The sequence below is a fragment of the Crinia signifera genome, chromosome 5 (genome assembly GCF_055691185.1).
Source record: "Crinia signifera chromosome 5, ASM5569118v1, whole genome shotgun sequence".
Classification (NCBI taxonomy): domain Eukaryota; kingdom Metazoa; phylum Chordata; class Amphibia; order Anura; family Myobatrachidae; genus Crinia; species Crinia signifera.
The window spans coordinates 169274744-169302740 of record NC_139221.1 but is presented as its reverse complement, the minus strand read 5'-3'; the positions used below and the strand labels follow the sequence as shown (position 1 = coordinate 169302740).

Here is a 27997-nt window from a genome sequence, read left to right as displayed (position 1 = left end):
ATGAAAAAAAATCAGCGTGGGGTCTCCCCCACAGCTGAAACTAGCACCAGGCTGAAGGAGCCGGAGTCGGTAATAAAAAATCAGGAAACCCGGCAAGTAGGGGTTCCCCGATTTTTTACAACCAGCCCCAGGCTCCAGGTCCGGGGCTGGTTCCCAAAATACGGGGGACAAAATGACTAGGGGTCCCCCGTATTTTAAGAACCAGCCCCAGGCCAAACCAGCCAGCAGGGTAATGTCACAGCCGGGGTACACTTATTATATAAGGTCCCACGGCCAAAACATCACCCTACTGACCAGTCAGCCTGGCCAGGGGCCCTGGGGGAGTGGGGACCCCCCAATAAAGGGGTCCCCCCACTCCAGGACTTACCTGACCAGGCTGAAGCCTGGTGCTGTCCTCAATGCCCATGGGCGGTGGGCATCGAGCTGATTTGAGTGTAAAAAAATAGAATAAAAAACTATTGTCCCAGCAAGCCTCCCCCGCAAGCTGGGACATGTAGTTCCACAGTAAAAAAAATAGTGAAATAAACACACACTGACACACAATAAAAATAAAACTTTAATACATCTAAAGCCCATATATACTGATACTTACCTATCTTGAGCCCGTAGGTAGGTCCCTGGGTCTTGGTCCGGTGCCTTGTCCTGGTCCGGATCCATGTCGGCTCCTGATTGGCCACCTAGCGGCCAATAGAATCATTCAGTGGAGAGGCTCGGAAGATGAAAGATCTCTGCGCCTCTCAAAGTCCGATGTGGGGAGCTGCTGGAGTCGCCGGCAGGTCACAGAAGATGACAGAAGACCAGGACTACGTCGGATCAAGAGGACAGATCTTCACAGGAGGACCTGGGTGAGTTGGATTTCCTTCCACAGGTACCCCATGGATTTCTTCGGACCCAGATGGACGCCGGCAGACGCCGCCGACATGGACATCAACATGGAGCCGAATGCTGACATGGATCCGGACAAGGCACTGGACCAAGACCCAGGGACCTACCTACGGGCTCAAGATAGGTAAGTATCAGTATGTATGGGCTTTGGATGTATTAAAGTTTTATTTTTATTGTGTGTCAGTGTGTGTTTATTTCACAATTTTTTTTACTGTGGAACTACAAGTGCCAGCGGGCCCTTTAATGGCCCGCAGGCTGGGACTTGTGGTTCTCCATGTCCCAGCTTGCGGGGGTGGCTTGCTGGGACTCATAGTTCCACAGTAAAAAACAATAGTTTTTATTCTATTTTTTATACTCAAATCAGCTCGATGCCCACCGCCCAGGGGCATCGAGGACAGCACCAGGCTTCAGCCTGGTCAGGTAAGTCCTGGAGGGGGGGACCCCTTAATTGTTGGGGTCCCCACTCCCCCAGGGCCCCTGGCCAGGCTGACTGGTCAATAGGGATGAATGCTTTGGCCGCGGGACCTTATATAATAAGTGCCCCCTGGCTGTGGCATTACCCTGCTTGCTGGTTTGGCCTGGGGCTGGTTCTTAAAATACGGGGGAACCCTAGTTATTTTGTCCCCCGGATTTTGGGAACCAGCCCCGGGCCTGGAGCCTGGGGCTGGTTTTAATAAAATCCGGGAACCCCTATTTGTCGGGTTTCCTGTTTTTTTATTAGCGGCCCCGCCTCTTTCAGCCTGGTGCTGGTTACAGCTCTGGGACCCCACGCCGTTTATTTTTTACATTTATTTATTTATTAGTTTTTTTTTACACCTTGCAGCCTGCACGGATCTGACTGATCTGTGCAGACTGCCTACACTAATTCGTATTAGCGGCCTTATATACGGCCAGCTAATACGAATTAATACGACATCGGAGGGTTACAAAGCAGTCGCATTTGACTGCTTTGTAAATTCCCCTCCGGAACACGACTTTGCATATGACATATGCAGTTGTGTTCATTCGTAGCAAGAATACGAATACAATTTTTTGTATTCGTATCCTTAGTAAATTTCCCCCTGAGTGTATAATCGGTCAGTACATGTAATGATGTTAATAGGGGATACGGTCACTAGGTCAATAGTAAAAAGGTTGACATGAATTAGTCGACTACTGAAGGACGACAGCTGAAAAAGGTCAACATGGAGTTTAGCCTTGTGTTTAGCACTTTTTGCACCATATTAACTGCATAACTTTACTGTACCAATTATATGTATCTCTGTGTTTTAACATGTACCGCTGTACCAGTGCATGCACCCTTTGGGGTTAAATGTGTACTGTATATTTAAAAATTGTGTATTGATATTTACCTGCATTAGGCTCAATATATAAACATCTGCAAGACATAGGTAGACATTCTACATGTATCCAGAAATCACCACAAATATATCAAAGAAAATTGTAAAGATCTGGAATAACTGCCACCATTGTGTGGATTAAGAGATTTTTAATAAACATTTGAAATTATATGGACTTTCTTCTATTTGCTAGAGTGAATTAACTTAAGGCTTGATCGATCTAATTGTGAAGATCGACACAAGGGGCGCCAATTTACGATTGCATATTTATATATATATATATATATATATATATATATATAGTGGAAGGCGGACCGGCACTCACCCCTCGAAATCAGCCGCCCCGGTGCCTCTCAACAGTAGATAGGTAGCCACAAAAAATAAAGATGGCACTCCAGGGTCTTGTTCAAATAAATACAGCGTGTATTTAAAGCATAAATAAGGCCAACGTTTTGGGGCTACAATGCCCCTTTGTCAAGGCTAACAATGGTGAAAATGGTGAAAATGTTTTCACCATTTTCAACATTGTTAGCCTTGACAAAGGGGCATATATATATAGTGTGGTTTGTCACCGGCACTCAGTCCCTCTTTAGAGAAGTTGCCCAGGTGCTTTCTGAGTAGTGCCAGAAATGGAGTTGGTAGATACAGAGTTGATGCGGCGGCACTCAAAGGACTTGGTAATGTAATAATCAGTTTTATTTCAAACTTTCATCTGAAATACACATATATGATACAGTGGTAATGATGGTTATATGCACTATTGATATATTTCTCAGGGTGTTAATATATATATTTCCTGCGGTTAAGGCTGAGCTCAGAAAGTATCAGGGAGCGCTGATTTGTACTTTATAAATAGGTGACAAATTGTCTTAACACACTAGACCAGATATATCTCCTGGTCAGCGTTCCTGATTGCTATATCTAAAGCCCAGAGATAAGATGTTATTTAACACTCGCCTCTGTTATATTAACAGTGAGGTATACACATTCAGTGAACAGCAGGCAAAGGGTTATCCGAATGAACTGTTCATACAACAAACTGACATGCTTTTCTATCGCTAAATGGAGTACAAATAGTTAGCCCTGAGAAGGGCTGAATCTGGCTGGGTTGTCAAACATATAGTATTATCACATAACATATGCGGCAGCACGCGGTAAGCTAACGCTCGCACGGCTAGAGTGCCGATCGCGCATTTTTCGCTTATCCGATTCTTTAGGGCTTCACACTTGTCGAACAACATAATCAAAATTAATTTCAGCACACGTGGCACGCTCGCACGTGCATTTTTATAAATACCTTCCCCATACCTCCCAACTGTCACGATTACAGCGGGACAGTCCCGATTTTCGGGTCCTGTCCCGCTGTCCCACCCGCGGCAGGCATTGTCCCGCTGCGGGGGGTGGCAGTTGGAAGACCCCCCAATCTAATAGAATAGACGCTGTGTGCATGCGCACAGCGTCTATTCTCGTATGAAAATGAGGTTGCGGCTAATTAGCATAAGCCGTGCCCTCATTTGCATACACCCCGCCCCCTTTCCGGACGCTCGCGCGGCGATCATCAGCACAGAAGTTGGGAGGTATGCTTCTCCATCTGTATGTTTTTATATGTGTTTTTTTTTTATATTTTGCTTGTTTTACTATTAAAACAATAAAAGTTAGATTTTAGGACTAATTTTCTTCCACTGGTGCATCACACCAAGACAAATCTTTTTTCTCTCTTCTCTTTAAGACTAGCTACATCTTTATATGCCAAAAGGCACAACTATGTTTTATTTATGTTGATTAAAGTTTACTAGTTTTTTTTTAAAATTAGCAAGCTATAAAAATATTCATTACTATAGTGCATACACTTTTTGTCAGATTATTATTATTATTAATAATATTTAACTATGTTTAATATTTCTCTTTATTTGCAGGAGGTTGGAAGCATAATTGGGAAGGTCAGTAAAATATAGCTAGTTGATTGTGATGTTCTGTGCAAAACAAATCAATCCTTCCCAGCCATAAACTGTATTTTTTTTTTTTTTATTTTTTTTATGTCCATTACAGAAAGGTGAGACAGTTAAGAAGATGAGAGAGGAGGTAAGAATCTGAAAAGTCAGTGTATCTTTTTCACTTTGTCAGATATCTACATTTATTCTAGAAAAATGTATCCTGCACCATAACAGTGTAAAGATGCCCACACACAGTAAGATTTTTTTAAATGATATGGCCATTTCTGACCGATTGGCATGACCAATCGTTTAAAAACTCACCGTGTGTGGGCTTAATGGCGAACCTAAGTGGGTGCCTGTGCGTCGTTCATCAAGCCTGCTGATCTTCACATCAGGGGAAAGATGAAGACCCAACGTGCAGGATCATGGCCACATCACTTAATGTATAGGCATGAATAATGATGTGGCCATGTACTGCACTGTACCCTTTTCCCCCCGCCTCCGCACCCTGCTGCCGCACCTCCGCATACCCGCCACCTCACCTCCACACACTGCAACTGCATCTCTGCCCACTGCCACTTCCTCTCTGCCGCTGCCAGACAGAGAGAGAGGTGGCGGTAGGCACAGATTTCAAATAAATAGGATGGCCACTGATTGGCTGAGAGAGCTTTCAACAGAGCACACAAAAGATAATACAGTTTATCAATGTGTCCAGATCCTATATTTCCTGCATTTGCTTTTATTTGGTTCTAGCTTCCAATATTGCTGATCAAGTTCTGAGAGTCATCTTATGCTAAGTCTCTGTGCATATTACTCTTCCTTGCTGGGTTTTGCTCATTATCAGTATTGCCTCTGTGTACCGCTTTTGTACATTTAGATGGGCTTTGTCTGTTTCCTTGTGGGTTGCCTCATCCGAACATTATTTATCCTCCTGTTTTGGTTCTATTTATATGCCTATACTATTAGCAGCACACTTTATATTTTCTGGTACTTGTTTCCTAGCATGGCACCCAGTACGCATTTAGCGTACTGGGCTATTCTCCGTAATAAAATCGCACCGCATTGCACAGCGTGTATAGTGCTGTGCGATGCGTGCGATGTGACGTCCATATAAAGAGCACAGGAGTGCTTCTACAATGAAATATCGCATGCAATCGCAGTGCACCAAATGCGATGCGATATTTCATTGTACAAGCACCCATGTGATAAGATGCGATGGGTACTTACTATGAGATGTGATGGGATGAGATGTGATGTGTGCATAGTATAACATGTGATGGGTGCTTAGAATTGTAAGCAACTATGCCATTGTTTAGCATCACCCCCAGTATCAACACCACCCCGAAGCGTGGCGAGCGCAGCGACCACCGTGAGGGCGGCGGACCGCGCCCTCAACCTTTTCATACCCCCACTATCCACGTCGGCGTGGAGTTAACTTTATATAGTGTGGCGAGCGCAGCAAGGTGAGGGGACGTGGAATACATGTAAAGTAATCCGCGGCCCCTTGCGGGGCTCGCTGCGCACACCACGCTTTGGGCTCGGTGGCTCTCTGCGCTCGCCACTCTATATAAAATCAACTCCACGCGGACGTGGATAGTGGGGGTATGAAACGGTTGGAGGACGCATTCCGCCTGGCTCGACATTCTCCACAATAGCCGCCATCAATGGGCTTGCATCTCGTCTTGGCACCATGGTGAGGAAGCACTCTCCTGTTTCTCGGCAAATTCCCCCCAAAAAACACTGCTGTGGGAACATACGGCCAACATTACTTTTCCTCCTGATGAACATGCTCTCATCAACCTCCACGATGTAGCCTGGACCGCCAATATGGCGCTGCGGCTGCGCCATGAGGTCCATCGTACATTCGTCACGCATCCATCGATTGTATAAAACAGCCGTCTTTTTTGAAATGTCCAGCTGACAGAACTCAATAGATGTCAGGTCCTGGGCCCATGAGTATATAAAGCGCACCAGGGTGACAAAGGACAAGCAGCACCCAGGAAACCAGTGGGCCGCTCTCAGGATCACCTTCAGCCGTGGCAGCGCCACATGCATTCTTTGACAGAAAGTCGCATCACGTGGCCATTCGCGTAATTTTGCGCTACCGGAAAGAAATAATGTCCTTGAAAGAAACAGATAGCCTCCTCCTCCGTCGGAGGCAGCGTGAACACGGTCACAGATGCACCCATCTCAATAATCATAATAAAATACTCAATAAACGCAAAAAATCACCACCAGCTCTGAGGTATGCTTCTTCTCCTGACAAAATATTGCGGGAATGACAGGGAGCGGGAACGGGAAATATTAATATTTTATATGGTCCATATTTGGTTTCCCCTACCTGTTCACACCACTTTGGTTCCCTGATATATACCCATTTCACCTTAGTCATGAATTTGATACTCCAGTGATATCCTGTCTGTTATGTGCCAGTACTATCTAAGGCGGCATCTTAAATACCAGTGTGCATGTTCAGCACTAATAGAACAGTGGGCGGCTGTTAAGGGGCTCTAAATGTCTCATAAAATAGTGCAGGAGTTCTGTGATAGTGTCATGTGCAAAATAAAATGGCATACTTTTGCATCAATACTAGTCACAGTGTAACCAATAAAGATATTAGAAAGAACAGATCCCTGGAGTACTCCACTGGTTTTCTATCCATTCAACCATCTTAAGGGGTAAATTTACTAAGAGGTGAGTTATATTGAAGATGGGATGTTGCTCATAGCAACCAATAAGATTCTATCTATTATATTTTTGTTAGGAGCTGCACGGGCAGCGCCACCGCTCGCCCGGCAGTCTCCTCTGTAGTTCTTCCGGCGGTTGCCGGGTTACCGCGACGCCGTCGCGTCATCAGCCGGGAGCTTCCGGCAGGCAGTCAGGCTGCCGGCGTACAACCCCTTCCTCCCCTGCCGCAGCGGTTGCCAAGGCGACGGGGGACGCCTGGCGGCCGCAGGGAGGAAGGGGTGTGCATGACGCCGCACGCAGCGTCAGGGTAGCGCTTGGCGCGCTATTTAAACCTGGTTGCTGGAACACTCAGACGCCGGCTATAGCTCTTGATTTGGCGTCCTGAGTGTTTCCGGTTCCAGGCTCCTGCTCACTCGTGGTTCCTGTTTTTCCAGTCCCTGTTCCTGGCTGCCTCCAGAATCCTTGCTTGTGTCTGCCTGCCGATCTCTTGGTGTTCAGATAAGTTGGGACATTCTCACTCCTTGCCTCCCTTATTGTCAGTTCTTATTGTGTCAGCATATTGTGTATTGTTACACCCGTCAGCAGTTCTTATTGTGTCAGCATATTGTGTATTGTTACACCCGTCAGCAGTTCTTATTGTATCAGCATACTGTGTATTGTTACACCCGTCAGCAGTTCTTATTGTGTCAGCATACTGTGTATTGTTACACCCGTCAGCAGGTCTGATTGTGTCAGCCTACCGTGTATTGTTACTCTTGCTCAGCATCTGGGTACACCTCGTGTATTGTGATACCAGTCAGTTTGGCCACGGTACATTGTCTTGCCTGTTGCCCACAGCATTAGCACCGCGGGACCCAGCCCAGTCCGCTATCCACTGACACCCCCCTCCGTGGGGCAGGGTGGTTCTCGCCTCTTTGGTTTGTTAGGTAGATTTCCCCTTGTTTACCTCCGGCCTTGGCGGCTGCGTTGTCACTAGTAAGACCAGGTGGCATCGGGGTGGGAGCCTGACTAACGGGCTCCCACGAACGCGGCTATTATTGGTGAAGGTTAGCTTAGCACGCATCCGCCAACTCCAAGGGGTAACAACGGAGTTAGGGTAGGCGAGATCTCCCTGTTCCTAACAATTTTAGAATCTGCCAAATAAATAAGACTTAGAATCTGATTGGTTGCTATGGGCAACATCCCATCTTCAATAGAACGCCCATATTAAATGATTTAACCCCTTAGTATCCAGAGCTTGTGAGTTTATTTAGCAGTGTTTAATGTAGGACAATGTCAAAAGTCTTACTAAAGTCTATATAAGCTATATCTTCGGGCCCGCTCCTTTATCTATTACTTTAGTCACCCAAAAAAGTCAATATAGGGGCGTGGCTTGGCCAGCTAGCTAGGACAATGCTCTGCCAGACTCCTCTTCTGAAAGCCTTTATTGCCCTGACTAGCCTACCTCCACCACCCCCAGTTAAGTGCTCTTAAAGGCCTCACAACCATCACCCAACCGCCGGACCAGTGCCTCCCTTCTCCATTCTTGAGAGATGCTCCTGCCTGAGATACCACTATACCTGGTGGCCGGAGAGTAGCTGGTGGGTCACAGGTCACTCCCCTGCTGTTACCTCTGAGACATGGCCAGCAAGATTGGAGGGTACGGGTTGCGGCCAACATTCCTGACGGAGGAGTCGCAGCCCCTGAAGCTGAGCTCGACAGCCGACTGGGGGATGCCGCAGACTGCCTGGAGGGACAGAAACTGGTCTGTGGTTGTGCTTGGCAGGCACTCTGTCAGGGAGCGGGTGAGTGTGGGTAGGGAGTCACTGCAATCCTGGTGCTCCCCTTCCCCCTCCTCCTCTCCCTACCCCTCATATTACTATTACTACCCTGGACCCTATAATTTTAGAAAGGCAGTGAACTGTTGATCCTCCTGTGTTGAGGCTGACCCTGCCCTTTTTGTGGGTTACAGAAAGACTCTTGTCCATTGAGCCCTATGTGATCTTTGATATTTGAGTTCTTTGCTGTGGTGAATTCTTGAACTACACCCTCTCCTCATACTTGCTTGCATAATACCACCCAATATTTCCCGACAGGAAGCTCCTTTTGATATGTGATTCTGTATTTCTCTGCCGAAAGGTTATGTAATGCCTTCCTGAGGAGGGACGGGTTACACCCCCTATCATGCTGACCTTAGTTCTTATGTATAGTCCTACAGCTCCTCTGCCAGGGCAGTCTTTTCGCATGGGCCTTAATGGGCAGTTGCCCTAGGGCCCCACAATCTTAAGGGACCCCTACCGCAGATCTGATGTCTTATTCCAATGCGTGGCACCCCACTGATTGCCACTGGCACCGCCCACAGAGCATTACTGGGACAGCTGTACTAACAAATTGGTTGTGCAGTTGCAGCCAGCTGGAAGCAGGAATTGGGATCCTTGTTATGCCGCATAGGAGAAGGGCCAGGTCCGTGATGCACCAGCAGCTTCACAGCATCCAGGTAGATGAAGTCGCAGGCCAGGCTCAGCGGCATGTGTCCCATCTCACCCTGTCACCACTGATTCACACAGACAGCGAACTTCAGTGTGGTCCACTGCGGAGTTCACAAACCTCTGGTCCAGGTGCATCTTCTAATAGCGTTCCGCTACCCGGTAGCAGCCAGCATGGTCCCGGGACTCAGGGAGGTTCTGTGCACTGAAGCTGGGGGGCAGACACTCACAGCCGTCTGCCAGCAGCATGTGTCCTGTATCGATTTCCCCGCCCCACCGATCATCTCACTAATATATTTTTTTTTTTATTCCATCTTTATTTTTTTTTAAAACATATGTATACATACATATCAACATATATTGTTGTCAGATCTCATCACATTTTCACATCATTTTCCAGTTCTTTATGTTTATCATGTTGCTCTAATGATCTCCAAGGCATGTGGTTTATCCTTTCTATATTAACTTTGTGCATAATCCTCTTATCTAGTCCTATATTTCCTATCTATTTCCGCCCCCCACTTTAGTGTTTTTCATATATCTTTACTCTATTACATCTACTATATATTTTTATTTATCTATTTATATTATCATATGTGTGCTAATTTTCATCTACATTATGTACCTTTTCATTTTCTACATTTAAACATTACAGCTCACTTCTATTAACCTAGGGTTGTGCTTGTGCTATATTTACTATAATATTTTCCCACATTATGGGGGAAATTTACTAAAGGAAATTAGTAAAAAAAAAATAGGTGTATTTGCATCCAGAATACGAATTGCCGTATTTTCGGGATAGTAAATGTCAAAAATAAGTGTATTTCTGGATACAAATACACCTATTTTGTACAAATTTCCTTTAGTAAATTTCCCCCTATGTGTCTACCTGCAGATCACGTTGCAACAAAAGGCTCTATATATTTCAGGGGCAGAACTACTGGCGGTGCAGATGGTGTGGTGAATCTGGAAAATATGGCACATACAGGCATGCCCGGTGACAGGGGGAAGGGGATCAAAGTGGACAGCCATACCAGGCCCCACTATTCTGAGGGGACCTCAAAGAGGCCCCTGCCCTGATCAGTCATATGTAAGCTCAGCATTCCTCCTCCAACCCTCCCCCTTATATGCCTGGCCACCAGCTCAATTACCCAACATCCACGCTCAGCAGGTGGGCAGAGCTACATGGGACCTGATGGGGAGGAGCTACATGAGTTTGAGCTGGCTGCTACTTCCTGCGTAAGAGCATACCTCCCAACTGTCCCAATTTTCACGGACCAACCCATTCTCTTGGGATGGTCCTGTGTCCCACCCACACCTGGCAGTGTCCCGCATTGGGTGGGGCAGTTGGGAGTCCCCCCCTCCTGCCTGAAGCTGCCCTGCGGTGAATAGATGCTTGGTTTATTGATGTTACATGAGGATCAGCTGTAGTCACTGTTATACACATTGGGAGTCATACAGCTCAATGGCCACTGACTGTATATAGGTACCGGGTATCATTGAAGGATTGTTAGAAAACCACAATATCACAGGTAACCTCTCAGGTCTCAGTTAGCTAAGTGGATTTCTTGCATCTGCCACTTTGGTTCTCTAAAACAGTGAACATACGCAGTAGTAGCCTTAGTGCCCATCTTGGTAAAGGGAATGTAGCCTAGCTGAAGTAGAAATATGGACTTTGCACAGTAGCACTCTCCACCTTTTACAAGCTATTCCATGTTACATAAACACTTAATTAAAGATTTGGTACTCTTTACCTAGAAGGGCGCCAGCGATTGAAATCGCGGGCGTCGGGGGTAAAAATCGCGGTGATCGCGGTCATCGCGGGCATCGCGGGTAAATCGGGATGGCCGCGATGCCCGCGATGACCGCGATCACCGCGATTTTCCCATAGGGAACAATGTTAAAACGGCAGATTGACCGCGATTTTACTGTTAAATGCCTCAATGGACCCGATTTGGGGCCAAATAGGCCAAATTAACCCTTAAATGTCCCCCCAAATTTTTAACGCCACCCCGCGATCCACGCCAACCCGAAGCGTGGCGAGCGCAGCGAGCCCGCGAGGGGCGGCGGTACGCCACGGCGGCGGTCGCCACGGACACCTGTGAAGCCCGCGAGGGGACGCGCATACCTGTGAAGGTATGCGCGTCCCCTCGCGGGGCTCGCTGCGCTCGCCACGCTTCGGGCTCGGTGGCTCGCTGCGCTCGCCACACTATTATATTCTCACACCACGCCCTAGTGGATAGTAGGGCATGAAAAGGTCGGAGGACGCGTACCGCCGCCCCTCGCGGGCTCGCTGCGCTCGCCACGCTTCGGGTTGGCGTGGATCGTGGGGTGGCGTTAAAAATTTGGGGGGACATTTAAGGGTTAATGGGCTCTGTGGCCCATTTAACATTGATTCCTATGGCCAAATCGGGTGGATTGAGCCATTTAACAGTAAAATCGGGTCCATCGCGCCTTTTAACATTGATTCCTATGGGAAATCGGGAGCATCGCGTCGCGGGCATCGCGGGTACATTTATGGCCGGCCGCGACGCGACCGACACGATTTCCATGTTTAACATGGGTTTCAATGGGAAATCGCGGGCATCGCGTCGGTCGCGTCGCGGCCATACATAAATGTACCCGCGATGCCCGCGACGGGCGCCCTTCTAGGTAAAGAGTACCAAAGATTTTTTGTAGTAATCTGAAGAATAAGAAAACATTAACACATTATGATCTAGTCTTCTTGATAGATACATCAGCAACAGTCCCTCACTGACAGCATCAACAACACTTTCAACCCTTAAGAGACATTCTACATACGTGGTATAAATTCTTAGAAGATAGGAATTATGCAGGGGCACCAATGAGTCACCTTCCAATTGCAATGCTGCAAGAAATAATTCCGAACTTAAATTTGGATAGCTGGAAACTCCAGTCGATAAAAACGCTAGCGGACCTATATGACAACAACCAACTAATGTCATTTGAACAATTTAAGAGTAAATTCAAGCTGAGTAATACTGAATTTTACAAGTATTTACAGATCAGACATTGGTTAAATTCAGAGGTCTTCCAAAGAAAAGAACTAGTCTCTCTTCCAGCAGATTGTTTGGCTCACATAGTAGGGGTGAAAAAGGAAAAGGGGATTTCTTTTTGGTATAACCATCTGTTAGACCGAGAAGTGGAGGTGAACTCCAAAACCAAATGGCAACTGAGATGGGAGAGGGAGTTACATCTTACATGGGATATCGCACAATGGGATCAACTTTTTCACATGGTTAACAAGATGTCTAACTCAGTAATGTATATCGAAAGATTCTACTTTATCTATTACGACACATATTATACCCCAGTGAAGTTACATTCTTTTTTTCCTGAACAGTCAGATGTATGCTGGAGATGTGGGGAAAGGGCTGATACGAGACATATCTTTTGGGCCTGTCAGAAAGTAGCAGTCCTTTGGGCTGAGATAAAGCAGGAGTTGTTGCAAGGGTTGGGTCTGGAGATTCAGTTGAATGCACAGGCAATACTCTTGCATATATTACCGACGAGCCTAACCGGTTCGAAGAGATATATTGTGAACCAAATAATATCAGCGGGTATTACTTCCATTGCCCAGTATTGGAAACGAGAACAGGTTCCAACCTTACAGATAGTAATAGAGAAAATTGAATCCTGTTTTAGATGGGAAACACTGGGGAAAAAAGCTCAAAATAAAGCAGTAAAGCTGTGGCTAGACTGGGACATATACAGAAGAACCTTTCTTGGTTCCTTTTGTCACCCTGAATCAATACAGGGGTAAAGGATACAGAAGGTGTTAAAAGTGCGGGAGAGTCGTGTAGTGGGGGTTAACTGGAGGCCCGACGGTTCTCGTTTCTAATGCTATATGTAATGTTTAAGACTATTAATCATGAGAGATCTTTCCAAATGTATGTATGTATGTATGTATTGTCTTATTTGTGTTCTTAAATGACTGTACTTATAAAGGCACTTGTTGACATATTGTGATATTGGATATATGGAAATACCCAGGAATGTCAACTTAGTAGCCAGGTGGGACTGTGAGATTGGTATTATGTCTCCCGAAAGGGACGTTTGTATGTATATTTTACTACTTTGCAAAATAAAAATCTTAAAAAAAAAAAAAAAAACAACACTTTCAAATTCATATTCTACACAAACTTGGTTTGAGTATGAATATAATGTTTGGGGATCTGTGCAGAACAAGACTCATGTTGCTACAGTAATGTGTAGAACAGTTATTGTCATGTTGCTCACATCTCCCAGTCAGCTGCATATTAATTGATAGCACCCAACATTGTTCTTCAAAACAGGAGTGTCACCCCCATTTTGAATATATGACAGGTAAAGGGTCTGTGCTGTTGGACACAGACTATCTGGACACCAGTGTATAAGTTGCCTGCATAACGTTCAGTTTATGCAGGCTGGCTGCTGCCTGTAACCATTCTGAATGGTGATTTGAGGCTGCACCCTTAATGGGGCCTAAACACATAGAGATTCACGGGCATTATCTCACTAGATGGCTTAGAAATTGTCCCTACATCACTATGTAGGGGCATAGGGATAGCGATGCGCAGCCCAGCATGTCGCTATTGCCTCTGTGATTAATATCCAGCATGCTGGATAATTCTATAGTCACCAGTGTCAGGTCTAGTGTTTTCATAGAGAACACTGGCCCTGACAGATCGCTCAGTGGCACATTGCTGAGCAGTGCTGTGTGCTGATCGATCTAGCATTGCTCAGAATGCTCATCTCCCTGTCTGTAGGACCCATTAGATGCAGCATGGATTCTTGATAATGCTAACAAAAGGCATCTACAGTATTTCCTACAGATGCCTCCTGCTACATTAAAATTTGAATGACAACTATTTGCATAGCCACTTCCAGCTGTGCAATTCCTTACCATTTGGGAAGGAGGGGTATTCAGAGTTGATCGCTGATGTGCACATGCATATCAGGGCCAGATTAAGGGGGGTCGGGGCACAGGGGGTTAGTACCGCTGGGCCATCCTCTATCTAGGGGCCCCTTTGGTTGGCATGTATTTTCAAAAAATGATTATTATAATTTTTTTAGCTAAAGGTTTTGTGCACGGCAGTGGGGTAGTGCTGCAGCTTCGACTATCTGCCAATGTGACAATGATTAATGGTGCTGAGCATCGGGAGCAAAGGCACACTGACTGCACAAGTGAGCAGTGCATTACTCGGAGCTGACTAAAGGTGCCCATACACATTACAATTATTGTATCCAGTTTTGCGATAAGATGAGATGAGATGATATCTAGTACAAAAAGTATGTGCTGCATGTGGTGGTGGCTGAGACATCACCTCTCTGTTCACAGCCACCACCACACGTCACTGCCGTATTGCGATATTTTTGCAATTCACTCGCAGAGTTTTGGCTTTGTCTGGGTTCCAGCTAACCACTTGCAGTCATCTGCAAATTTGCATACAGGTACATGCGGTAGGTCCTGTAGCTACAAACTTAGAGCTGCTCTCACAATTATTGATGTATTCCATACTTTATATTTCACAAAGTTCCTTTGCCTATCTTGGACTTAACCCCTTCCCGACGCAGCATGTTTTTGCCATCCTGACAGAGGCCTTTTTTTCAAATCTGACATGAATCACTTAAGTGGGGATAACTTTTTTTTGCTTTTACTTATCCCAGTGATTTTGAGATTGTTTTCCCATGACACATTGTACTTTAAATTAGTGGTAAATTTTGGTCGATACAATTTTTTTTTTTTTGTGAAAAATACCAAAATGTCGTAAAAAAAATTGAACATTTCGCTATTTGCAAAATGTTACATTTTCTGCTTGTGAGACAAATAATCATACCACTCAAAATAGTTCATAACTAACAAAGACCATATCTATACTTTATTAAAAAATCATTATTTTAACCTCCTTTAATTTTTTTGGACACTAGGGGGCAGCAGCGTCTAATTTTTACACAACACGCAGTTTAACGCTGTTTTTGGCTGTTCATGTTTGAACAGCCAATCACAGCAATCGCCCATGACGGGGGGCATAGCTGCCCCCCCCCTGGGCAATGAGGGAGGATGTCTGCTGTCAGGGACAGCAGACATCATCCCTCTGTCACCGCGTCTCTGGACGCGGTGGCACTTTAAAGTCATGACGTATATATACGTCATGTGTCGGGAAGTACATCCCGGCCATGACGTATATATACGTCAAATGTCGGGAAGGGGTTAAACTAACACCAAATGAATCTTGACTTGTGTCAGAGTTTCACTAAATGGAATATTTGTGATTTCCTTATAATATACCTTAGGTGGTTTAGCTTGAAAAAGACCTTCACTGTGGCTGAATGTTCAGCTGCTGTCGTGTCCGGTGACATATACTTAATATCAGCTTCCAACTTTTCTGTGGCATGTGTTGTTTCTTTGAAAATGGCAAGCTTTCTGGTACTGTACCTGGATTCCATAACCTGTAGCCAATGCTTGGAAATAGCAAAGCATGATGCACAATGAGGGACCTTGCAAGTCAAAATTACAGCTATGACATACTGTATAATGAGCTAAATATAAATATGTCAAGCTGGATATAATGAATGACGAGCTGGAAATGATGTATGAGAAACTGGATATGACTTATGATGAGCTGGATATAATGTATGGCGAGCTGGATATGATGTCTGATGAGCTGACTATGAATATGTCAGGTTTCTGTGAGTATAACACAGCACATGACTTTATTATCCAATCACAGCTCTCCTATATATGCTTTGCTCTTGGGAAGGAGGAGGAGTTCAGTCTTTCAGAGCTGCACTGGAGAAAGCATCCCTGCAGGTTTGCTGTATGGGTAAGAGAAACTCTCTTTTTGCTGGGGGCACTCTGTGTATGCTTTTTTATATCCAGTGAATAGTGGCATTGATTCCCTATCACTTATAAAATATATGAATTAGGGACTTCTGGTTCCAGAACCCATGTGAGGGGATGGGAGCAGCAGAGCTCCGTTACAGCCCCAGTTCAACTATGGTCTGAACCAGCCCGAAAGCAGAGGAAATCACCCCTACACACAGACACATAGAGGTTGGCAGATGGACAGAGACTGCGGCCACCGAGACCACAGCATCCCCTACTGCCCGGCAGCTTGTCAGGACCTCGACCCACATACACTGTACCTGCCATGGTTGTTGCTTTGGTCCTCGGAGCCGGGAGCTGCCTCCAGTGACTCTGCGGGTTGAGGCCAGAGCATCATGCTAGGGCAGAGGACCGGACGCAAAAGGGAATCGGCAAGAGCGCAGTATTCTACCCTGCCCGGCGAGTTCTCTGTGGGTCTTTCCTGCCGGAGGTCGTGCCTGGCGAGGTCCGGGCAGGTGGCAGCTGGGGGGGAAGAGGAGGCAAAGCCACGAAAGTGCCGTGAAGAGAAGGCGCTGATGGACATCTCCCTGCCTGCCGCAGGCCAGCACCAGCAGCCGTGGCCCCACGCTGATGCGGTGAAGCCGGAAGTGCTGCGAAGAGACGCCGCTGAGCGAGAGCTTCCTGCTCGCTGCGGGTCAGCATCTGGAGTCGCTGTACTCTGCTGACTTGGGCCGACTCTTGGAATGCCCTGCATATGGGTCAGCATACTTACCATGGTACTGAACGCCGCTAAACACTATCTGCTAGAGGAGGGTGAGTGAGGGGTGATGCAGGGGAACCGTGTTGTGTTCACTCTATATACAGCAGGTGAACGCTGCCTCTGTCTGGAGTGTGTATTGCGAGGAGCCATCTCTAATCTGCGGTCAGGGACATTGCGAGGTTTAAAAAGCACTACCTTTGCGAAGTATTGTGGGGAGTCATCCCTATTTTGTGTCCATTAACATTGTGAGGGACAAAAGACACCTCCTTTGAGGAGACAAAGCGGTTTAAGGCAATTACAAGATTTGGAGTTACCCCATGGGACAGGCCCCTCCTGGGATATATGTATTAGACAGCCTCACGAAAAGAAGTAAAAATACTCTAGCAATGTTATGGATGCAGAGAAACTCTTAAAGGAGAATGTGGCCTCATTTGATAAACAGCCTTCTAGCCCAAGAATGGAAGCTTCTTGAAATCTACCTCTACATTTGAAGAATGATTTGGACTTTGAAGATATCCCCATTGTTCGTTTTGTTCTTGTTTCTTTTTTTCAGTATTAATATGTAGAAGGGTAGACCTTTCGCAATGAAGAGGGTTTGCTATATATATCGAGTTAGATAATAATTGGAAATACTATCAATGAAGAAAGTAATTTGAGGGGGTTATGTAGATCAGTAAAAAGAGGAGAGAAAAAAAAGGGCAGATAGGGATATATATAAATGAAGAGCTGAGGTATGTTAAGGGTGATACTGAAGTAGTTAAGTTAAAAATATGTACTTAATTGTAAAATTGAGTTTGATGTTTAAGGAAATCTATGGTTACTAATAAAGTCTCAATGGGGAAGGGATGTTCCCCACAAGACTAAGGTCTTTTTTGTGCCCATATTCAAGAATTATGGGTGTGTGTTCCCTTTTGCTTTGTGTAGTAGTACTTATCCCTATTGTGTCTTGTCTGTTATGTAAATTTCATTGCCAAGGTAATAGATTGCCACCAGAGGTATGAATACCAATTTAAAGTTAGGAACCCTAAATGCATGAATACCCCTGCCAAAACAGAAAAAGGTATTGATCTATTTAAACAAACTACATTTGGACATGGTATTGAATACCCCTGCCAAAACAGAAAAAGGTATTGATCTATTTAAACAAACTACATTTGGACATGGTATTTTTGCAAGAGACACATCTTTTACCACCAGAGATCCTTAAACTTAATATGATCAGATGGAAGGTACTAGCATCAGCACACCACACATCTAAAGCTAGGGGTGTGGTAATTGTGGTTAAACAATCACTGGTTTTACAATACATTCAACAACCTCAGATCCCCAGGGAAGATATGTCATAGTAGATGTCACGGTTGGAGGTATGCGATATACCCTATGTAATATCTATGCACCAACTTCAAAGCCCAGATAATTTTTTACCCCACTAATAAATAAATTATACTCTTACTCTATGGATTCTTTAATTATAGGAGGGGACTATAATCTAGTTGCTTCTTTAATATTGGATAAGACTGTACCATTGAAAAGAAAGAACAAAGAGGGGGAGGCATTTTAGGATTAGTAGCTCAGAAATTACAAGTGGTGGAGACATGGAGAGCATGCTATCCCACCGAACGAGAGTACACATGTCTCTCAGCGGCACATGGTACATTGTCCAGGTTGGACTATTTATTAATCTCAAAGCAGCTGTTTTCCAGATTGATTGACTCCCATATAGAAACCATATCAGAATCAGACCATGCAGTATGTTGGATCAAAATAGCCCCAAAAATTGATAAAGGGCTGACACGTCAGTGGTTCTTTCCAGCACACAGAATAATGTGGAGATGGCAGAAGAAAACCCACTGATGTTTTGGCAAGTGTCGAAAACAGTAATTAGGGGGCAAATTATTATATTGTAAAATGAGGGAAAGAACCATTGAATGTACATATTTAGAGGCCCAAGAGGAACTGATGGATTCCTACCAAAACTACAAAAGGAAGCCATCTGGAGAAAATAGGACTGTCTATATAACAAAGAAATCCATATTTGATAATATATTAGGGTCTCTGGAATCTAAATTCTCTTTTCAAAGGGATAGCGCGATATATAGATATGGGAATAAAACAAGTAGACTATTGTCAAATTTATTAAAAGGTAGATATCCTAATACTTTTATTACTTCAATTAGATCAACAGATAACTCTTTGACACATAATAACGTGAATATATCCAAGTTCTTTAAGGAGTACTATTTGCAGCTATACTCTAAGCCAGAAATTGATACTAGGACAAGGGAGGAGTTCTGGGAAAAGCTGTCAATTCTGCAGATCTCAGAGGCCCAATCAGCATCCTTGATGCTTCCAACTACTGAAGAGGAAATACAGAGAATTATAAGATCTTTAAAGGTGGGTAAATCCCCAGGCCCAGATGGCCTTTGAAATTAATATTATAAAATTATTGCCCCCAAAATCAGCAATCAGCTGACCAAGGTTAATAACTCTATACTAACAGGCAAATAACTCCCTTTATATTTTAATTCGACCACTATTAAAGTATTGCCGAAGCCAGGGTAGCGATTTGAAACAGCCTAGCTCATATAGACCTACTGTATATCCTTATTAAATACGGATTACAAGGACCGGATGGGATGCCGACATTGGTCCCTTAGATGAAGAACAATGGATACAGATACTAGGATCCATAAGATCTACTGCCCCCTGTATAAGATACCAACAAGTATTCTTTTATATTCTTCATCGATGCTATCGCACACCTGTGTCTAATCACCGGGCAGGCCTGAGGCCAGATACAAATTTTCCCAGATGTGGAACAGGAGATGCAGGCTTCTGGCATATGTTGTGGGAGTGTCCCACGGTGCTCACTTTCTGGGAGGCAGTTTGACCTTGAGGAGACTCACTTCCTCATGCTATATAAATATGTTTTGTGCCTGACTACACTGATTAAAGTGCTGATAGCACGTAACTGGTTTGCTACCACGACCCCCAACATTCATCATTGGAGGGCACTGGTCAGCGAGGTATCGGGCATGAGAAATTTCTATACCACACACGTCGTTCCCTTAACCATTATCATGCGAAATGGGACAGATGGAATAACTCTGCTATGGCTGGAGCTTCACACACTTAGGGGCAACGGGTGGCTCACTTGATGGGATGTGTTGTTCGCCCCTCTGCCACCAGAATGATATCAGAATGATGCTACAGATAAACCCAATTAATGTGTTCAATATGTTTGGAATGATACTGAAACAAATTTGTCATCTCAATCACCTTTGTATACCTCTTCTCAAGTGAAAACAATGCAAATGTATTTGTATAAGAATTTTCTTTTTATTTATGCTGTATTTCTGGATGTACTTTACAGAGACAAATGACACTGTTTATTTTTCTTTTTTTTTTGTTATTACATTCATAAAAATCCAATAAAAGAATTACACAATTAAAAAGAAATACGGATTACAAAATCCTAACAAAAATTCTGTCTGACATCCTACCATCCATAATCCTTCATGGTAATGGAGTGGGTGCGATTACATCCGGTTTAAACGCAAAGGTAGTGCTTTCTCTGGATGCAGAGAAAGGCTTTGATATATAGTTACATAGTAGGTAAGGCTGAAAAAAGACTAGCGTCCATCTAGATCAGGACTGGGCAATTGTGGCCCTCCAGATGTTGAGGAACTACACATCCCAGTATGCTTTGCATTAGTTTTGCGATGTGCCATGCTGAAACTGATGCAAGGCATGCTGGGATGTGTAGTTCCTCAACATCTGGAGGGCCGCAATTGCCCAGCCCTGATCTAGATCAACCTGGTATAGATATCCATTGCTGATTTGGTAGGTTCTGATATTTTACAGACAGATTATGTTTCTTATTTGTACCCATGGATGTTTTTCTCCAGTAAATGTTTGTCCAACTTTTGCCTTGAACGCATTTAATGAGCCAGCCGTTACCACCTTTCCGGGAAGAGAGTTCCAGAGTTTGACTGTTCTGGCCGTAAAGAAATTCTTTCTACTAGCTGAATTAAATCTTTTTTCTTCTAATCTATACTCATGCCCTCGTGTCCTAGATTCATTTCTAGTAGAAAAGAGGGTGTGTGACAGTTCCTTATATTGGCCCTTGATATACTTGTACATGTTGAGCATGTCCCCCCTTAAACGTCTCTTTTCCAATGTAAATAGTCCCAAATTGCTTAATCTCTCCCGTAGCTTAAATTGTCCATTCCCCTAATAAGCTTTGTTGCTCGCCTTTGGACTTTTTCTAATTCTATGATGTTTTTATAGTGTGGGGCCCAGAACTGCACTCCATACTCGAGGTGAGGTCTCACCAATGCTTTATACAGTGGCATAATTACCCTTGAGTCCCTAGTTTCCATTCCCCTCTTAATACATGCCAGAATTTTGTTGGCCTTTTTTTGTAGCTACATTACAATGGGCACTACATCCCAGTCACATATGAACATTTGCCAGATATACTTGAGAAATTCGGGATGCCAGAGGGGTTTGTAGCCTTAATAACAAGAATATATACTGTATTACTCCGTGAATACAGGTTATGATAAATGGATATTTGACTGTGGCATTTAATATCGAAAGGGGTACGAGCCAGGGGTGCCCGTTGTCGCCCCTATTTGTTCACCCTGGCATTAGAGCCATTAGCAATTTCATTAGGAATGCAGAGGGGTATGCATGGGGTGGCAGTGAGGGGGGCGGGCTGGAGGCAAGGCTGGCATTGTTTGCTGATTAACATGCTATTCTTTGCCTCCAGCCCCTCAGACTCGATCCCATGCATAATAGAAGTAAGCGAAAACTTTTGGTTCTGTTGTGGTATATAAAGTCAATTATTACAAATCAGAACTTATGGTATTGTCCAAGGATGCCTCACTTATGAAGCTGAACCCATCCATTAATCAGTTCTCAATTGTAAATAAATGATTTAAATACTTGGGTGTTCGCATACCTCCAAAGATGACAGATATATACTCCCTAAATGTTACGCCTGTAATATCTAGTATAGCAAAACTCCTAAAAAACTGGATGACATTGCCACTCTCCCTGATGGTGAAAGTGTCAGTAGTACTGCGAAACGCGTTGGTGTCTGTTGCTTTTTGGACCCATTGGCTTAATGACTATTCCCCTACACCAAAGGACAACTATTACCTGCTTACAAATCTGATCGGACATTGTTCGCTTTGGAGGTCCCTCGCCCTATTGGATACCTGACCACTCGCAGCAGTGAGGACTCCCGAGTTGGCTAATTACACCTTGTGCCTTCAGTTGAGTCCATTTCTACTCTATCAGGATACCATCAAGTGGCCAATAAGGACTCCATCCCATATTTGGATCAGTGCAGGTCAAAATATCTATCACCGGTGACGATAACCATTGGGTCCAATCAAATATTCATTTATTGTTTTTAATATTATGTGCTTATAATGTATTTTTATATTTAGTAATAAATATTTAATTGATTTAATTGATAACACCAGCGCTGCTTTTTTTGCCATTTATATTTGCCTTGACCTTTTAGGGAGCTGACTACTCCCTTAAGCAGCAGCTTTGGGATAGCAACTCATGGTAAGCGCTCTACACTAACCATCGGTTAGCACTTTTCTCCTTTTTTTCTTTAGATCAGGGGTAGGGAACTTTTTTGTACCAAGGGCCATTTGTATGGGGAAAAAATCCTTTGGGGGCCATATGTAAAAATTTCTCTTCCAAATTGTCCTGCTACAGCTGTCCCATGCTCCGGCGGCTGCCGCTGAATAAGACTCCCAGTCTCCAGTTGCTGTTGATTAAGATGAATCATAATCAACAGCAGGAGAACGACCGACCTCTCACGAGAATTCCCCTGTACTTGACGGGCGGGTGGGAGGGCCACTCAGACCAGCTACGGCCTGAGGTTCCCCACCCCTGCTTTAGGTAGATAATAGACTGGTTTTGGAGGAGATCAATATTTGTTAATTTCGAATTAGAGGCCTGAGGTTCCCCACCCCTGCTTTAGGTAGATAATAGACTGGTTTTGGAGGAGATCAATATTTGTTCATTTCGAATTAGAGGCAGAGGTTTTTTTATCCATACACGCCGACAGCATTAATTCATGCCCACAAAAAAATTATACCAACAGATATGTTCTACTCAATCTTATTTAGAGATACTTACTATACATTTATATACAATAAACAACTAAAAATAAATTTCACAGCATCAAATTTCAACAAAATATGGGACAACCCTTAGTTTACACCTGGTCAAGAGAATAATAATTTTTTGAGATGGAGAGACAAGGGCATCGTCTCAATTACAGATTTTTTTGATCCTGATGGTAGAATTATATAATTTGAGGAGGTAAAAGAGAAATATAACCTAGTGCAAACCATTTCTATATGTATTTGCAAGTCCAACATTATATACATATTCAAAAAGTGCCAATGGAAGATATTGACGCTACTGATCCTATAAAAAAATGATGATTATAACTGGTTCAGGCAAATATCATTTGTCCTTATACTACAAATTGCTACAAATAACCAATTCAACTAAAAAAATGGAAGGGGTCAATCTGTAGGTGGCAAAAAGATATACCAGAGATCACCGAGAATATATACAGTATATCCCCAGATCAAAGAGCCCATATGATACCAGGAGAACCAAATAGGTGTATCAAGTGTAGTAAAGTATCTGCCTCTTTTCTCCATAATTTTTGGAGTTGTGGAAAAATAGCAAAATTCTGGAATAAAGTGATACATTTTATAAATAAAGTGTTCTCTTTAAAAATGAGTAAATACCTACAAGCCTGTATTTTGTTCCATTCCCGGGAATGGTACCTAGGCCCTAGAAAAGGGAAAATCCTACCAGTATTAACAGTTATAATTGGAGTAGCTAATAAGCTGATACTATATCATTGGTTAAAGCGATCTGCATCATCTATACTGGAATTGGAAGCTATGATTTTGAAGATTTTGTACATGAAAGGAAGAGCAACTCTTCCAGACAAAGAAACCGGTATTACTAGGTTCTATAAAAAATGGGTATTATATATTGAATATTTTCCACCTGACTCTAGAAAAAGTATAATGAAATTGTATGAAAATACTAGGTGGTCATGAAAGAGGCAAATTGAATGATCTGAAATAAAAATAACAAGCAATCTAATTGGACGTAATGGATAGGTATAGGAGAAAATTTGACCGCTACTTGTGTATATCTGTTATGGCAACGATTCCCCTAGTCTGGTGTCTACCCCAACCTTATGTGTTACCCTATGTGTTAAGAATTATTATTTTCAGAATCTGCTGAATAGGAGGTAGATAGTGGATCAATAGATCTGAGAATGGCTGAATAAGAAAACTTTGATAGGACATACAATAATATGGGAAGAAGCGTGAAGGGGGAGTAGGGAAGGGGGAGTTATACACACATACAAGTACACATATTTACACAAAATAAGGGAAAGGGACACTTTACTTTGGGACACAGAATGGGCCCCACAGTAAATGCACATGTAATCACAGGAAGAATTGATAAGAGGGTTTTAAATAGCACTGACACTAAAATACTCTATAGGAGATATATGCATCTTGCGTATATAGCTTGACACCCTTTTTTTCTGGGGATCACTTGTTCCTAGGTTAATTGGAGTATCCACAGTAGTGACACACATTGGACCCTTATGAGTTATGTCACAAATAGGATATATTAAAATAAACACATACACCATTGAACACAAACAATCCCCCCCCCCCCAGCCATTGATAGAATGGGAGAGGTGTGGTCTCTATCTCCTAATAGCAGATATGGAGATATGTTTATATGTGATTGTGTTTAATGTTTGATAGATAGCAAAGGGGGTTAGGAAATGAGGACAGACGAACAAAAATATTTCCCCCACCTTCTCTTTGAAGATTTTGAGTCCAGGAAGAAGAGGTTATAATGTATGACATTAAGGAGGAGAAGGGGGAGAAATATAAAAGAGTATTGTAAAACAATATATGTGAAAAGTGACCCTCTATTAGTTAATTCTTAATATGGCAATGTAATTATGACCCACAATTTGGGAATGATGTACTTTATGTTCATATGTGAAGAAATACTAAATAAAATGTTATTAAAAAAATATATGAATTAAAAGTTACATTTTTATTTTTCATTTTTTAACCACTGCTGCAGCTAACACACCTCCATCTGTTTGTCTAGAGACATTCTCTAAGATACATCATCAAAATTGTGGATCACGATATACACCACAATCTTTGCACATGTATCCCTCACTTTCCCTCTCCTCTCTTTGTGTATGTCCCTGCAGGCTTGTCTGCCTGCCCATGCAGGGAGTGGGTGGTGCATTTTTACAATGCCTGTCTGTCATGTAATGCAGGTGGGGGGGGGGGTGCTGCCTGACTGGGGGTAGGATGAAGGAGAGCGTCCATTGGGCGTGATGCTGATGGGTATGCCGTTTCGGTACAGCCACCAGAGTTTTAAAAGGTGCAGCACTCCTGGTGGCATCTTACCCACAGCCTGGTCTCTCCCCTGCTGAAACTTCAAAGCAGGACCCCCAGCAGGCATTTGGTGTGGTATCACCCCTGCCCTCTGTACTGACGATGACAGCTATCAGTATAGCCGCTGGAATTTTAACAGCTGCAGGATCCATGGTGGGCATGACACCCAGTGAATACTCCCCCCCAGACAAACAGCACTCCTTCCCCCCACCTGCAACACATGGTGGACATTGTAAAAATGTGCCACCTAGGGATAGCCATTGATGGTCAATTATTTGTACACATCAATGTTTTTTTTTAATGGTAGTGGTTTTAGCATTAAATGGTGCCATTTCAATTGTTGTCCCCATATATATATAAATCCCCAAGGGTCCAGCACAGCCACTTAGATGCAATTGCTTGAAGGGTGGCCATGATGGAAACAATAGATGGCATCGGGAACACAGCACTCCATTCAGTTGAAACTTGATAATATTTTAATGCAGAGCAATGTTTCAATACAATAAGTATTTTCATCAGGCTCAAAACAGTTAAGAACAAACATACCTTATATACCAACAGACAAGGACTCTCACAGTATTGTATTGAAACATTGCTCTGCATTAAAATATTATCACGTTTCTACTGAATGTAGTGCTGTGTTCCCGATGCCATATATATATATATTTATATATAGATTTCTGATTTAAAGCTCTTTGAAATAAAAGAAAATTATTCTTCAACAAGCAAGAAGCTACAAGTGTTTTGCTTTTATTTATTCATGTTTTATTTATTCTTATTGAAGTAATATTGAAGACATGAGATGGTTCTGCATATCAGGAACAGTAGCCTCTGTGGTCATTTTGTACAGGGAATGAAGCTTTCCTGGAGGTACTGTTGATTATGAAGTCTGCAATGTAGTACTCTCCATCTTCCACATGGCTAAATGGAAATTGGTCCTGTTATAACAGGGGTTCCCAAACTTTTTAGAATCATGGCGCCCTAGAGCATCAAAATATTTTCATGGCAACCCTAGGCCAAATGCTTCTTATCGAGAACTTCAGAAACAAAATATTAAATTAAGTACATTGTGTTCATATGTCAGTTATCTGGTGAGGGACAGGATTTGCTTCTGTTTGTCCACATATATTATGATTGGCAGCCACAAGCACTGGTTTTGCCTGTTACATTGACCATAAATAATATGAATTGATCCTGGTCCACCAACCCAAGGCACCCCTGCAAGTGTCCTGAGGCACCCCAAGGTGCCTAGGCACACAGTTTGGTAACCACTGTGTTATACAAATCTGACTTTCAAGTATGAAAAGCAGGTAATGTCTTAAATTTTTGACCTGTCAAAAATATATTTGAATGAAGTCCTGAAAACATAACCTGCTTGGGCACTAACTTAAATATGTTGAGAAACTCTGACTTAGGAACAATGGGACATACACATCTAATTACTTGGCTGACTTAATAAATTGTAAAAGGGACAACAGGGTTGAACTTGTGTAGTGTGTGTAATTATATTCTTTATTAACAAAGACCTATTAAGGAGAGTATTTGAATCACTTTTTGTACAAAGTTGATCAGGCCCATGGATCAAAGCTTTGAAAAATAATCTTAAAGAAACTTTATAATTTATTGTTATATTTGCCGCATACTGTATATTCTGACTCTGACACACATAGGGCCAATTTCCATTTAGCCATGCGGAAGATGGAGAGTACTACATTGCAGACCCCAAGCAAAATAACTATTTACCTGGAAAACCCATGTTGCAATTCAAGGGGTAAAATTAGTTTATTGTATTTTCGTTCAGTGTAAATATTGTCTGCTTTTACATGTAGCCCACAAACACTGAGGAGCTTTAGCTTTAAACAACAATTTACATTTGATTTTGGATGCGTAATTCTCAAATCTAAATTTGTCTTTACATTTTCAATATACGTGTGGTATATGTTACACTACTTGCTATTTACTATCAGTTTTATTGATTTGCCTCACTTTGAATGACTTAATAACATAGCTCCCGCATCACTGCCGGCGGTATTACTAGCTGATGAGCGACGGGGTGTATGGCTTTCCCTTAGAAAATCGCTCAGATGGGTGAAAATCGCTCAGTGTGTATCCACTGAGAAATTTGAGGCCAGCAGTTTTCCCATCATTGCTGTCCATACATGCTGGGCAAAATTACCCAGTGTGTATGTACCTTTACTCAAGTTTGTATGCATTTGATATTTTCTAGGCTATGGAACTGCTAATGTTTGCAAGAGAAGCCACCCATAAATTAAAAGAGATGCTTATATGAGCCATCTTAAGCTCAATCACAATTGCATACCATCTCCAACTCAATCACAATTGCATAGAAATTTGTAACTTATATGCAAAAACAAAGAACATGGTCAAGTCTATGACTATGAAGACTGAATATAGCAGTAGCAGCGCTAGTGCCATATTTTTTAATTACTGTACAAGTTTGCAGCTGGTCAGATAAATGTCTAAAAAAATGGACATGAAATGCCTGTATTTTTCCAAGTGCTCCCCGTAATCTCTCCAAACACCTACAAACTCTTCTTATCAAATCTTGCAATGAAAGCCTCATTACGAGCAACACCT

General features: G+C 43.2%; 1 protein-coding gene across 9 annotated transcripts in view; it reads left to right on the top strand.

The window, feature by feature from the left end:
- The window catches only part of LOC146080714 (poly(rC)-binding protein 3-like), a 517154-nt gene that overhangs the window by 314754 nt on the left and 174403 nt on the right, over nt 1-27997 (top strand). For 8 of the 9 annotated variants that reach the window (XM_083188286.1, XM_083188279.1, XM_083188283.1 and 5 more), the window contains 2 exons: nt 4142-4165; nt 4275-4307. In XM_083188286.1, the coding sequence (XP_083044412.1) occupies nt 4142-4165; nt 4275-4307 (57 nt within the window). Of the gene's footprint in view, nt 1-4141; nt 4166-4274; nt 4308-16050; nt 16140-27997 lie in introns of those variants that run through there. The other variant, XM_083188285.1, reaches the window with a different exon arrangement.